Below are 14,823 nucleotides of genomic sequence, written 5' to 3'. Positions count from 1 at the left end.
GAAAGTTTCATGCGCATATTAAAAGTTGGTTTAGCTTTCCTTCAGATCCTGCCAGTAGTTACCAAGAAGTTACTTCCTTCTCCCTAAACCTGTAGTGAAACTCTAAGCTGGAAGCTAATAATCGATGACATGGTTTAGTAACATACCCCATCAGAAACTAAGTATTGTTCACTCGTGGTCACGAAGACAAACATTAGCAGTACTAGATCAGATACATGCATCACCACCTTGCCCCTAAAACTCGCACCGTTTCTCTCTTTGAACTTCACGAAAAAATCACAGCAGTTTTCATGCAAGGCAACAGACTAGCGTATTTGCATGTCAGTTACTTCTATAAGCCAGAATGCTTGTATCATAGCAGAGTACCTATTACATGTTTGTTTTTAAGTTCCAGGCTTTCTCCAGATTTTTCCAGGTCTACTTATTATTTTCCAGGTCTTTCCAGTATTTCTCTGATTTCTAGATTTGCACTGTAGCAAAAAATGTTTTCGATCTGCCACAGGAAAGCGTAAAGAAATAAAAGGAAAAGAAGTAATCTGTCACAAGCAAGTGGAAGCCAAGACAGAACTGTGCTCAAGTATGCCCGTGACTGCCATCAATTCATTAAATATAAGCCTTTAAGAAAAGTGAGGATTTTTCTATTATATGCAATGAAAAGGTAACATTAAGAAAAATCCAGGTTTATTGTTAAATTCCAGGTTTTCTAGGTCAGGAGACACGCTGCATAGGAGAGAGAGAGAGAGAGAGACAGAGAAAATAGGTTATCTTAGAGTCAACATTGCAGAAGATATAGGTAACGTACTGTTATTCTAATAATGTTATTGACCAGTATAGAATAATTTGTATCAAATCACATAATGAACATATATTCGGTATGACCAGAATACACAAGTATTACATCTTTCCAGAAAAGTTAACCACAATGCATCAAAAAGTGCACATACTTTCTAATGCATATACACGTACACTCAATATTCCTTGTACGTTGCCAGTACTTGTGGTAACTTAATAATTCTAGCGTTTTGCGCTTCGATTTTGTTTCGTTCTCGTAAGAACGACGGGCTTATTCTAAAATCAGGACAAAGCACTAGTTGTTTGTTACTGACACAGAGCATCAATTAGTATTATTAACCATTAATTCGTTACTTACCCACTCTTCGATATCCTTATCTGGAGTCAATGGAGCAATTGCCTCAGGTTTTCTATCCTTTTCGTGTACTTTGGAAGAATGTTTCTGTAAGTATTGTTTACTGGTGGACATCAACCCACAATGGGTACACACAAATCTATAATTAAAAGTAAAATTAATTAACAAAATTATATTTACCACAATCAAAAATATGATTATTTACATTAGGCAAGGAACACAAGAGTACAGAAATTTTAATACCAAACTACATTTTGAAATTTCAAACAAACAGAGCCAACTGCCTGGTCCTATAGTCCACGAAGAGCTAAATAGCGCAAGTTCAACTGACCAATGTGTAGTCAACTTATGGAATTTTAACAACATAACTTTTAGCTTTCTATAGCGGAGAGCGAGATTAGATAATTTCAATAGCTTATCAATTGATCACGATTTACATCATCGGAAAGTTATGACATTACTGGGAATCGAACTGAAGGCATGTGCTAACCATTCAGCTACACAGAAACAGAAATTTCGGAGTTTTTATAGAAATTTGTCTATGTCTAGCGCAAAACGGATACAAAATTACCAGTGTCAAGCTACATAATGATTTTTACAAGTACTACATTATTTTATGAAGCAAAAACATTGTAGCAGTCTCTTGTAAATAATATAAAAAACTAGTTGTTATTTCGAAGTTTAGCCTTCAATCCAGTGTTGTTGATTGGAGTTCAGCGTCCCATATTAAGCATCGAGGCCTATATGAGACGTGAGACTATAGGTTAAGGTGGTATCTAAACACCGCATGGCATTCAATTTTTTAAAGCCACGTCCAGCCTGTGCGTTACATCGAAGTTGGTATCCTGCGCACTAGAGACCCTCGCGCACTGGCCACTGGAAAGGCGGGAAGGACAAACGACTTTTACAATTAATGTCACATAAAAAAATCACGACCTCTAACCAAAAATAAATTAACAAAAACACCTATAGAATTCTAAGATTTGTGGAAGGTCCCAGGTAGCGCATGTCGAACTACGATTGGTTGGTTAGTTGTTTGGTTTTGAGTTTAACGTCCCTTACAGCAGCGAGGCTACATAAGACGGAACCTGGCTAACGTGGAATCCGAAAACACGTGAGCTTCTGCCGAGAATCGAACCCAGGTCTCCCACGCCGCGTATGCTAACCGCTTAGCCATGAAGGAGCTCAGTTAGTTGGTAGGGTATTGTTGGAAGCTTGATATAAGATTTTTAGAATATCGGGCAGAATGTGCTTTCGAAAAAATAAACAGCAACCCGAATTGTGAAATGTTACAACAAATGAAGAGTTATTAATTAGTGATTGAAGGATATTGAAATTACACCTTGAAATATAATACTGTATCATTTTAAGAGTATTGACTATATAGATATCACATATATGAAAGAATAAAAGGTATAAGAATTTCCAAAAGAAATATTACTGTTAGCTATTGAAAAATATAGAACAGATATTTTAATATTAGGGATTAAGCCTAACTTAGAACCTATAGTAATCATTAATACGAACTTGCTACACGTTAACAGAAGACTCAGATTACAACTGTAGATATCGATTCTCAAAATATAAATTTTACCCTCCTTGAGCAAGTTGGCTTCCTTATTCAGTTGTCTAAATTTGTTTCATGGACACTAGACCAACGCCAAAATATCCTGTGCACGCACCGAACATTGCAGCCAGGTCTTCACCGCGTACATCTTGAAGAGACTAATTAAGAATTCAGTATATACACATAAATTAAAATTCCGGTATTCATCAATTGCAATTGTAGAAATTTTCTCTCTTGGATTATTCGAACCAACTCGACGTCAACTTTGTTTGGATTTAACTTCGGATATCACTAGACATTGCAAGTTTCGGTGGTGGTTTCAGGAGACTTCGCCCGGGCAATGCATGGGGAGTTGAAATAGTATTATGAACATACTGATAACCCATATTATGCGTGAATGGAGATATGGCTCGAGGAGGGGATCTTTTCTCTGGCCACTCCATGAAATAATCATGGAAGGGTAAAATGCAAGTTGACGTCCTTTATAGGCTATGCCTTTAAATATTAATAATAAATTCTGGTAAAGACAATAATTAGGATCACGCAAAGAAGTTTTAATTATGTCCTGTAGATGTCAACTACTGGACGTTTGATACTATGTAATGGTGCTATATGTAACTTCTAGTACCTCTGTTTCAATAGGATAAAATAGGATATGTATAGCTACCGTCAGAATCACCGTTACCGTTAAGATGTCTTCGCTGCTGTGTAGGTTGCACAGAAGCCAGAGTATGCTATAAACTTTAAACGGGATATAGATAGCCATCGTTAAAGTCACCGTTACTCCGTGAAGATGTTAACTTATTTACTCCATTAACGAACTTGGGCATATACTTGCAGTAATGAAACGATATACCCTTTTACTATAGACAATCAACATATTTTTGCTACAGTGTAGGTTGCATAGAAGCTAGGGTATGTTATAGACTTTAAACGAGATATGGACAGCCACCGCTGAAGTCACTGTTACCCCATGAAGATATTAATAGATTGACTGCAACGAACTCGGCCCAGATAATCACTCTAGCTGTCTATTGCAAAAAAATCGCTTTCGTTCAAGTTAACGCGTGGAGTAACGGACGTACATCCGTACCTAATAACATTTCAATTTTTAATCTGAATAACGTGTCTCCTTTTCCCAATCAGATTTCTTCATGGATAAAATTTTAAAACTTTCAGAAAAGAATTTTATCACGTTATCATATGTTTTCTTAACAAGTTACGTACGCAATAAACGCTTCCCTTTTCGTATAGTAAGATTTATTTTTAAAAAATAAAATTTAACCCAATAGATATTCTTATGAAAATTAAAGGTTTAATAAAATTAAGTCCCATCGACTATATTATTAACTGAATAATCGTTACCCCTTAGGATATGCATTTCAATGAAACTATAATTATAATTAAACACTATACCCCATAGAATATGAACATTAATGTAAGTGACATGATATAAACCCGCCTTGAGGTAGATACTACCGTAATTGTTCCGCACGTTGTTTCAAATGGGTCAGCCGTTTTCCCAATTCTCAAAAATATGGATTCGACACTATGCTCGGTCACTTTCGAACTTTTATTTTTCAGCCCTGTTTAGCTACCATGTCGATGGGGGGCTGAACATCCATTTAAACCGCATCGAAGTATCCGTATTCATCTTCGAGATTCCGAAAACTAGGATTCGACACTAATATAAATAGGTTTCGACTATTTTCTCGTGTCTCTTCCTTCCAACCCTACACTGGGAATGTGTATCACCCACACTGGAGGCCTGAACATGACTGAAGAGCATCGGGAGTGTCAGTCTCCCCGAATTCATATTAGTAACCCCGAAAACTTCGACATTAATATTGTAGCTTTCGATTAATTTTAAATGTCACCCCTTTCTACTCCCTCTTCTAATAGGGCTAGGAGTGTCTTACTCTAAACCATTTTTCCAAGATTGTAAATTATGTGCGTACCAAGTTTGGTTGAAATAACTCCTATGCGTTTCAGAGTTATGATGGAGCGAACAGACTGACAATGCATACATACAACTGAATAGAATAACGAAGAACAACGTCTTCGGCGTTGCCCCTGTAAATTCGCGAGCCGACTCAGTGATCTTAAGACATTTCACCATTTCTCAACCCCACATACCGATGGAGGCTGAATTTGGACTTAATGATATCGGAAGTGCAACTATTCATCACAGCTACACGGAAAACTATGGATCTGACACTAATATCGATACTTTTCGATTATTTTTATGTATCATACTCTTCCTTTAGGAGTGCTGATAGGTACTGAATGTAGACCAAAACGGCATTGAAAATGCCACTATTCATCTTAGCGATCCCGAAAACTATGGTTTAAACACTAATATCCATCACTATTATTTTTACACGTTCCTCCTTCCAACATATCCTTGGAAGGGAAGGGGATCTTACCCCCAACGTGGGCAGAACTTAAGACTTAAACAGCATCGCGACTGTCACCGATTATCTTAGCGACCCCGAAAATAATTATTCAACACTAATATCGGCCGTTTTCAATAGTCAACCTTCCCCCCTCCAGAGCAGGCCCGTAGCCAGCCAAAAAATGCAGGGGGGAAGGGGCGATCCAACCATATGATAATTCATCGCCATATTATAGTTCATTTGCAAGCGTACCGGGGAGCCAGCAAAAATTTTAGGGGGGCCCGACACCCTAGACCCCCCTGGATACGGGCCTGCTCCAGAGTGTTGAAGTATTACGATTCACTTCAGGATCTTTGAAAATTATGGATTCAATATTAATATCGGTACGGTAATTTTCTATTATTTTTATAAATCACCCCTCCAACTCTCCCCTAGGTTGCTAGGGATCTTAATCCCACTAGGAGCTTAACCTGGTTTCAATGGTCACTGGAACTGTCATCAATCAACTTAATGTCGAATCCATGGTTCTCGGAGTCTCTAAACATCCATTGTTTTTATGCTACCATTTCACTCCCCCAGAGATATCAAAGAGGGACTAATTTAAGATTTAAACGACATCGGCAGAGTTATGCTGGAACATACATACATACATATATGTCTACATTTTTACATATATAATTACTGAGCCTTAAGAGCATATTAACACTCAATTGCACATAGTAATTTAGCTATGGTCTACGGTCCATGCTTGGAAACAGGCTGGCAAGAAGGCTTACGTCTACTTAAATTTAGTAAATACAAACTGAATACTTTAGGCTTAGGAGGTTTGTTCACCCACGGATCCCTTACAACGCCACTGGTTGAACTCTTCAATACAGCTCCAGTATTTAAATTTGAAAGACTCATTTTTTTAATATAATTTTCTTTCATAATATTGCCTTCGTGGTTTTGAATTCACTTTTCGTAAGTCTATCATATGCTAAAAACTAAACTCCGCCATTTTGTTGGCATAAAAAAGACCGGTCACATAATTAGCATTGTACCAGGAGCCATATATAAAACGGTGAGCTAAATCAAAAAAAAATTCTACAAATTAAAAACGAAACACTATATATTGCGTAACAAATATCTCCAGAATTTTGGAAGCATCACCGCAACAAGACACGCGATTTGCCGGTCTTCCATTGCATAAAAATGCACACTGCTCTTGTTTCTCTTAGTTCTTTGAGAGTATATAAAAGCTTTTATTTCAAAAGAATAACAAATACCTCTTACAGTAGCTGCAGGATCAAAGTTTTTAAACAAACATCCAAGGAGAAAAAAAAAATAAATAAGGATTTGGTCCCCTTACAAATAAGCACACCCCCAACACACACTCCCACACGCACCGCGCACACATATAAACAACGCAAAGCTTCTGCTCTCGCAGTCGATGACGAAAGGTCTTACGTCACCCCACCCACCAATCACAGCATTAAGTTGTCTGACGTCACATTTCACAGCCTATCACTGCGTGCATAAAACTAAAAACAGCAGGCGATATTACGATGACATTATCTGGACTGCATTTGTGAGATCATGGGGAGCGGATCCCTGATCCCTAATCAACACACTTCTACTGCTTCGGTCAATAACCTGCGTGACTAATAAATGCATCTTCGATATTTTGGGCCTGCGCGTCCTAGATTATCGCCTAGCTTCCGTCAGTTATTCAATCAATACATTTGAGAGTTCTTTACACGACTTGCTTCTTGCTACTCGACAAAAGCAAAATTATTGACAAAGATATAGTGTATGCGTTATACGTAGCGAAAGATATTTCAATTTGTTTTCGTGACAAAACCTTCATAACAACCAGTTCTATCCGTAGAAAATGTGAGCAACGACAAATCTGCACTCCACCCTTATTAAAGTGGAGGTCGAAAGTTTCTGACCGTACCTTCCATAACTCCAACCTAATAATAATAATAAGTCAATCCCGTTACTAGTACATTTGCTCCCTTGCCCCTCCCCTCAATAAATTATTATATCACACATATTGATCATGGAAATCTACAGATGGAGATGAGTGAATTATACCAAAGTTCTAGCCACATCAGATAAAACAATATGGATGCCTGATAACTCATTAAAAGTCCGACGACCTGGGTTCGATTCCTTGTAAAGATGTATCTTCATTGCTCTACAGCATACCTAACTACATATTCCACATAAGTAAATGCAAACACCATATTTATCGTTTCTCTTTCACAAAAGTAAACTACATACTGGCGTTTCCTTCCTGTTCCATGTCTATTATAGAACATATTATTATATTAATAATAATAATAACTTACTATTTCCGTGAAGTCAAATGGTTAATTTAAGTGTTTTTGTGCACGGTCCTGGGTTGGTTTAACGTGTTCTCCCAGTATCCTAAAGCAACTGAGATGTACACCAATTAAGAGGCAGTGAACCCGGTCTAAGATGCCCGAAAAAATTTTTACGTCCCACGCTTATGTCGGCTAGGCTAAAGGAGACGATGATGATGAAATTTAAAAATGGTGGAATGAAGAAAGTGGGAGGAAACGGGAGAACCCGAGAAAACTCACGTCACATGGTGTTTGTCCACAAGGTTTACTTTGTGCGAACTGGGATTAACCAAGTACCCTATGCACCAGAGGTGAATGCTCTACCATTGAGCCATCGCGGCCCCCTAGCAAGCCCGAAGTAATGGCGTTTGAGCCGATGCGCTTACCACGCTTCACTCAGTTAAGCGTGCGCCAGAGCTGAATTTGCTTGGCTGGAGTTTAATATTCCATTTCAGCACTGAGGCAATATGAGACGTGGACCTAGTTTTAGCGTGGAATCCAGTGTTCCGAATCACTCTCAAATTTCAACTGTCCTACTAGGAATCGAACCCGGGACCCTGTGCACCAACAGCGAGCGCGCGAACCACTACACCATCAGGGAAAATTGGAAGTTGAATTTGTATGCTTCATAAACAGCAAACATTTCTACATAATAGCAAATGAGTCAATCCTAGCTGTTTCTAAGCGGTATTTGACGCACTGTAATGTACGCCTATTTGATACTATCCCACTAAGAATCGAATCCAGGATCTCACGCATCCAAGCCACAAACGCTAGCCACTAGTACAACACAGAGCCGCGCGTTTACTGTCAAAGTGAATTTAGTTGTTTTGTTCTATACATAAATGTAAACACGTTGCTATTGGTTCTATGTGACCACTGAACTTGTCTGCTTCTTTGCCACGCGGGATTTTCCCTATCTGTGTGGAGCCTTCGGAGAGACTTCCTCCGGCTGTAAAGGTTGTTCTGCTACGGATTGTGTTGTTCTAGCTCTGTAACAACCTGAACGGACGTGAACTTCCTCAACGTCATTTTTTCCTTCTCGAAAGAAAGGTACGTAAGATCTGTTTTTTAATTCCTTTAGTTGCTGTGTTGGGGTTTCATGTGTTTTCTGTGTAGTCGAAATGGTGCGTGCCTTGTCCCGATTTCAACTCCCTATGAAAAAAAAAAAAAAGTATTACTCAAAACGTTTTGGATGTTACTTAACTGGCGTATTGAGGATCAGGCAAAGCCAATAATATTGTCGTAGGGAGTCGAAGTATTGGCCACGAATTGTCTGGTCGAAGGTGTGTTACATAACCAATCAGAACTGGGTTGAAAAACATCAGTTTATTATATAATACAGGGATAGTAGAGAGCTCATTCGTGGCTCAGCGCTTTAGTGTACGCGCCTTTGGTGTGGGAGACTCGAGTTCGATTTCCGGTGAGAACTCATGTGGCTCGGATTCCACATTAATCAGTAGGTCCACGTCTCATATAGCCTCGCTACTGAACGGGACGTTAAAATCAAGACAACTCAATACAGGGTGATTAAAACCTTTTTAAGGGCTATTTTCATTTAAAAAATTACTGGTAATTTATTTATCTGTTCACTAGCCCGCTTGAGGGAATCACAAAACAATAGTGATCGATACAAACAATATGATACTGACCCCCGCGGGCTTCCTGTAATGACTTGCCGCTCGACCCTTTGAGAGCCCCTCACTTAATTAGCTGTAATCGTTCAGATGAAGTCTACACTTCTAACATCTTATGAGCTTTATACAGGGTGACCCAAAAGTAGGGATACACCCAAGGGCGCCGATTTCTCTGTAAATTGGGGGGGGGGGATTCAGATGCAGAGGGCATATATGAGGATTTTAAGACAGATTACATTCAAATTATGCCAAATATTGCATATTCTTAAATAGAATAAGGGGGACCACATGAGCTAAGGGGGTCCCGGGCCCCTTGGCCCCCCAGGATCGGCGCCCATGGATACACCCCTTCATTATCAAGTATAACACTCTAGCTTATAAGTTTATTTGCTTCGGCTGTTCCGAGCTTAAGATATAAGTAAAAAGACATTAAGAACAAATAAAAAAGAAACTAGGTCTACCTGATGGATAACAATAAGAAATGATATAAAAAGCAGTGAGTTGATCACTACAGGACTATATACCTACTTTTGGGTCACCCTGTATTTATATATTCTTACTTCTATATGAACTTTTCTATTTCTATATACTTGAATTTTATTATTTGCAATGGAGAATAACAAAGCACGTTCGCCGATCCTGAGGGGACAAAGGGGGCCTGTGCTTCCCTCCTAGAATCCCGTTATCTTTGCTCGGATAACGAAACGAAAGGAGCAGGAAACACATATCTGGACTCGCAAATCCCTAAATTTTATTATGATATAGGGGGGGGGGGATAACAGCATGTGCTCCCTTCCTTCTAAATTTGCTTGGGTCCTCAGGATATTGATATCTGCTTGGACAACGAAACGAAAAAAGACAAGAAAATATGTGTCATCGACGCCGCCGAACAGCAGCAGCATATAAGCAGCTGAAGCATACATTTTTTTAAAAAAAGTAAAAACCAACTAGAGTTTCTCGGTAATACAACAATCATAAACGTCTCCCTTGAACACTGATTAAATATTATAGCAACAGAATAATAAGCGCTATATAAATAGTACCTATTGACTGTAGCAAAACCAAAGAAATGTACTGTAATAGACGCACTCTCCAATTTTGATAAATACTGAAGTCTATTGTGCAACACAGATCGAATACTATTACCAATATAATAATAAATGTGTGTAATATAGTGCTGTTTACGAGACGAGACGAGACGAGAAATAAGGTTTCCTTGTCTCACCTCGTAAATTTGGTAAGTCACATCTTGTCTCGCTTTCGAAGAATTTTTTTTTTCTCTAGTTTCGATTATCGAAAAAGATGTCCTCGTCTCGTTTCATTTTGTAAAGTCACATACAAAATTTATGACCTGATTTTTTAGATTTCCAAATTATGCTATGCATAAGTGTCGGAAGTCTTACAGAACGAGTCTGTCTGTCTGTCGTCAGGTATCACAGCCAAAACAATAAGAGATATCGAGATGCGTATTTTGCAATCGATTCAGCGTCCCAGAAACAGTTTTTCTCTTCTTCATTAACCCTCTATTCAAACCAGAAGTAATTAAAATTAATCATTTCGGATTTCAATATTTATCGCCATAGAACAAAAATGGTAATAGACAACGAAAAACATTTTTCTACAATCAATTCATGATCTCAAGAGAGTGTATATCACCTAAACCTGCAACCTGCAACACTCCATCGAAACCGGAAATGGTTCAATTTACAATACTTCTAGTTTCAATACCGATTTTCATAGAGCAAGAACTTGAAAAGATATTGAGAAACACCTTTTTTGCAATCGATTTAGCGTCCCAAGAATAGATTCTATACCCTCCCGTAACCCTCTATTCAAGCTGAAGTGGTTCAAATTAACGATTTTCGGTTTCAACATTTATCGCCATAGAACGAAAACAGTAAGAAATAGCGAGAAACGTTATATATGTATATATATATAACTAACTAACTAACTCTATGGCCTATGGAACCCGGAGGTTCAGTGCCGCGTTCACAAAAGCTCTCCACTGACTTCTATCCTTAGCTAATTGGATCCAGTTTCTACTTTGTATTCCTATCTCTGCGAGATCCATCTTAATATTATCCTCCCATCTGCGCCTAGGTCTTCCTAATGGTCGTTTTCCTATGGGTCTACCAGTCAAGACTTTGAAAGCGTTTCTACTTTCTTCCATTCTAGCTACATGACCTGCCCACCTAAGCCTCCTAGACTTGACGACCCTAACAATGTTGGGTAAACCGTATAAACTATGTAGTTCCTCGTTATGAAGCTTCCGCCATTCCCCATTCTCGTTCCTCTTGGGTCCGAATATTCTTCTCAGGATCCTGTTCTCAAATACTTTCAGTCTATGTTCTTCCCTCAGAGTAAGCGACCATGTTTCGCAACCATACAGAACAACAGGGATGATTATCGTTTTATATATTTTAAGCTTCAAATTCCTCGACAGAATTCGCGACGACAAGAGATTTTGAACCGAATAGTAACACGAATTCCCTGCTTTTAGTCGACATTTAATTTCTTCGTGAATATAATCATCCAGTAGTTGTAGATGTAACCGACTATTTCTAAGTTTGCGTATTGTATTCAGATGGTTTGGAAGTCTTCCATACTTTCAAAATTCACTTGTCTTAATTTCATCTAGAAGTTACCAGAATCCTTCAACGTAACGGAAGTTTCATGAAGGGAATGATATTACGACGTTTAAACCATATTTATCATTGGAGTATATGGTGTAATGACTTGCGTATCTTTACAAAAATGATAAATTGAGAGTTATATCACAAACAGACGGAAGATCGCAAATTACTAGATCGTATGCGCTTCAAGTTTCTTTGTAAGTGAATAAAACGGCGTCGTTTACTGTATCATATGCAATCACGCATTGACAGCATTTCCACTTATTTGATAAGTACGAATTTCCTGATTTTTCCAGGTTACAATTTAAAATTTTCCATATCTATGTATAATGTGAAAAAGCAACTTTATTTTTTTCCGACCAGGTTTCTCATTTATTATGCACACGTATGTATATAGTGTACGTGTATATGTATAGGTAATTTTGCAAAACAAAACTAACTTATTTTATAAAATATCCCCCTACCAAATAGGTAGGGAAAACAAAAAGAGAAATAGGTTCTGAAAAGAAAAATCTGTACTTAAAATTCCCTGATTTTTCCAGGAATTTTTACGAGTTAGCTGAATTCCCCGACTTTTCTCGGCTTTCCAGGTCGGTGGGAACTCTGATGAAAGCAAAGAATTCACACACATTGTCTGAGAAAACAATCACCATATCTAAATTAACATGCGCAGGCATAACTTCAAGATATGGAGTGAGGAAAATCCCTACGCACTTGTGGAACACAAACGCTACAACCCGAAATTAAATGTGTAAAGATTCTGTCACTCGGTATTTTTAAGAGGTTACGAAATGAAATCTTTCCGTTTAACGTACCACGTTTATGCCCTTTAGGCTAAGGGAGACCAATGATTAGGACAAGTAAATGATGGAAGAATCGGCGGAATGAGAATGTGCGAGAAACGGGAGTACCTCAATAAAAACTCACAAACTTACTTGGCCGGGGATCGAACCAAGGACTTCACACACAAGAGGTAAGCGCTCTACCACTGAACTATCATGTCCACCTTAAGAGGTTACGAGTTACAGGAGCAACATACCTGAAAATCTTGGAACATTACGCTGTACGTTGTATATTAAATGGATATATGTTTCAACTAGACGCTAGACGAGGTTCCGCCGTATTGCATCCGTAATATCAGACATTTCCTGAATACCCACTACCAAAACAATTGGATCGGAACGGGAAATCCTATTTAATGGTCTCCGAGGTCGCTCGACTTAAAACCCTGGTCATTTTTTTATGGAGATACGTTAAGACTGTGATGTACCGAGTACTAGTGCAAGGGTTAAAAATATTGCAAAATACCTGACCACCGCCTGGACTTTTGTCGAGCAACCCAACAAGTGCACGTGGAGATAGATCTATGGAGGAGTACCGTGTCGTTTTTGTGCTGGGAATATAGCTCGATTTTCCTCTTCCAGAAAAACAGAGCTGGACGATTTTGTCACATAATTTGCTGTCGAGATATTTTCATTTTTTCTTGTTAGATTTTCAAGTGGATACACTGAATTGCGAAAGAAAGCGGAAGAGGTAAATTGTACTATTATCATTATAGACTGCCAGTTGTAGCAAGATTACATAAATATATTTATAAATCGTGAATAAAAGCTATTTATGTTATCAATAGCCATATTTGCTATTTGATGGTGTTTCTTTAGCTTTGTTTATCTTCCTACCGGAAATGCATTGTTTCTTGATATCGTGGAATGCAGCTCACTTATGAGATATGGAATCTGATACTCCTCACTGGAGGGGTTAAACAAACTGAATACATGAAAAGCTCGGTTAATATTGCTATGAATTCCAAGGGTGTAACAAGATCATATTCAAAGCACTTTTATGTCGATATATGTTAAACCATAGTTTTCAGGCATCAAGCTCATCTTAACGGACAAACAACTTATCTTGTGTGTAGACAACCTAAAGAAAATGCTTACGATATCGTGCAATCAGAAGTGCAATTATGTGTTGTATAGCATGATTACTTTATCAAAGGGCAAAGTAAGTATTAGCTAATATGATTTCTTCTTTTAAAGTAGTTTTTGGCTACGGTATTCATTCGCGCACTTTATTTTTTCAGTTTAATGTTTATGATACTATTGTTTCTATGATCTGTAATTCTCTCTTTCCTCTTTTTGATGTGTTCTGGTTTTCGATACATTGGAAATCACATTTATTAATTACTGCTATTTACAATTCTTAACCTTTTAAAATGACCTTTGATAAATAAATAAATATACGGTGAAAATATTAATTTTTACAATATTAATTGCTATTCTAAGAATTTATTCAGCTATTTTGCAACACCTGCCGGACTTGAACTATCACGTTCTAAAAATACAGGCAGATTTGGTACATGGGTACTCGCTCCCATCTTTAGTGTGTACGGCGCAAAACCAGAGGATACAAGGAAAGGGAGAAAGAGGAGTGCAGAATAATGTTTTACCATAATGAGCAGATATATTTGTAATACGACGTGAAGTGTGGTCTGAAACAACGCAACGACGAGAAGAAAATCTTTGAGTTTTACGTCCCACAGTTATGACGGTTAGGCTAAAGGTCCGACATTCACCTCGTAAGTTTGAGAGGAACATCCTAAAATGTCAGGGTGGAAAGCCAAGCCACTTGACCTCAAATTGATTACAAAGTGAGAACGTCAGTTTTTTTTTCTTTCTTTCTTCAAAATTAAGCAGAAATAAAAGACTACGTTTCTCTGCGTAATTACTAGACTTCGGATTTTAAGGCAAATGCCTATTTTGTTCCCTTTATAGGAAGTAAAAAATACTTCGGATCTTTACGAATCATGAGGAATTAAGCCTATTAAAACACTTTATAAGTGCCCTAAAAATGCCTAAAATGGAGTTTAGCGCCTATTTTGGCCGTTTTGGCCTAAAAATGCCTAAAACTGCAAAAAATACAAAATTCCTGTATTTTTTAAATAAACTTTTTTTTTAGTGTTGAGTGAAATTTAATTGACAAATCTGAAGGCAGAGTGAGTGTGTTTGTCGAGGCTAATTTTAGTCTAACTCGTATGAAGAAGTGAAACGCAGAGGGTGGTTGTATGTAAAAAATTGTTTCTAAAAGTTGAG

General features: G+C 37.9%; 1 protein-coding gene across 3 annotated transcripts in view; it reads right to left on the bottom strand.

Moving 5' to 3' along the window:
* LOC145692810 (uncharacterized) overlaps positions 1–14,823 on the bottom strand; it is a 170,569-nt gene that overhangs the window by 14,845 nt on the left and 140,901 nt on the right. For all 3 annotated transcript variants that reach the window (XM_081768305.1, XM_081768306.1, XM_081768304.1), the window contains exon 13: positions 1,151–1,286. In XM_081768305.1, coding sequence (XP_081624431.1) covers positions 1,151–1,286 — 136 coding nt within the window. The remainder of the gene's footprint in view (positions 1–1,150; positions 1,287–14,823) is intronic.

This window comes from Thermobia domestica, chromosome 8 (assembly GCF_964235325.1).
Source record: "Thermobia domestica chromosome 8, izTheDome1.hap1.1, whole genome shotgun sequence".
Classification (NCBI taxonomy): Eukaryota; Metazoa; Arthropoda; class Insecta; order Zygentoma; family Lepismatidae; genus Thermobia; species Thermobia domestica.
The sequence above is the reverse complement of the archived record's forward strand: the minus strand, read 5'-3'. Positions and strand labels throughout refer to the sequence as shown.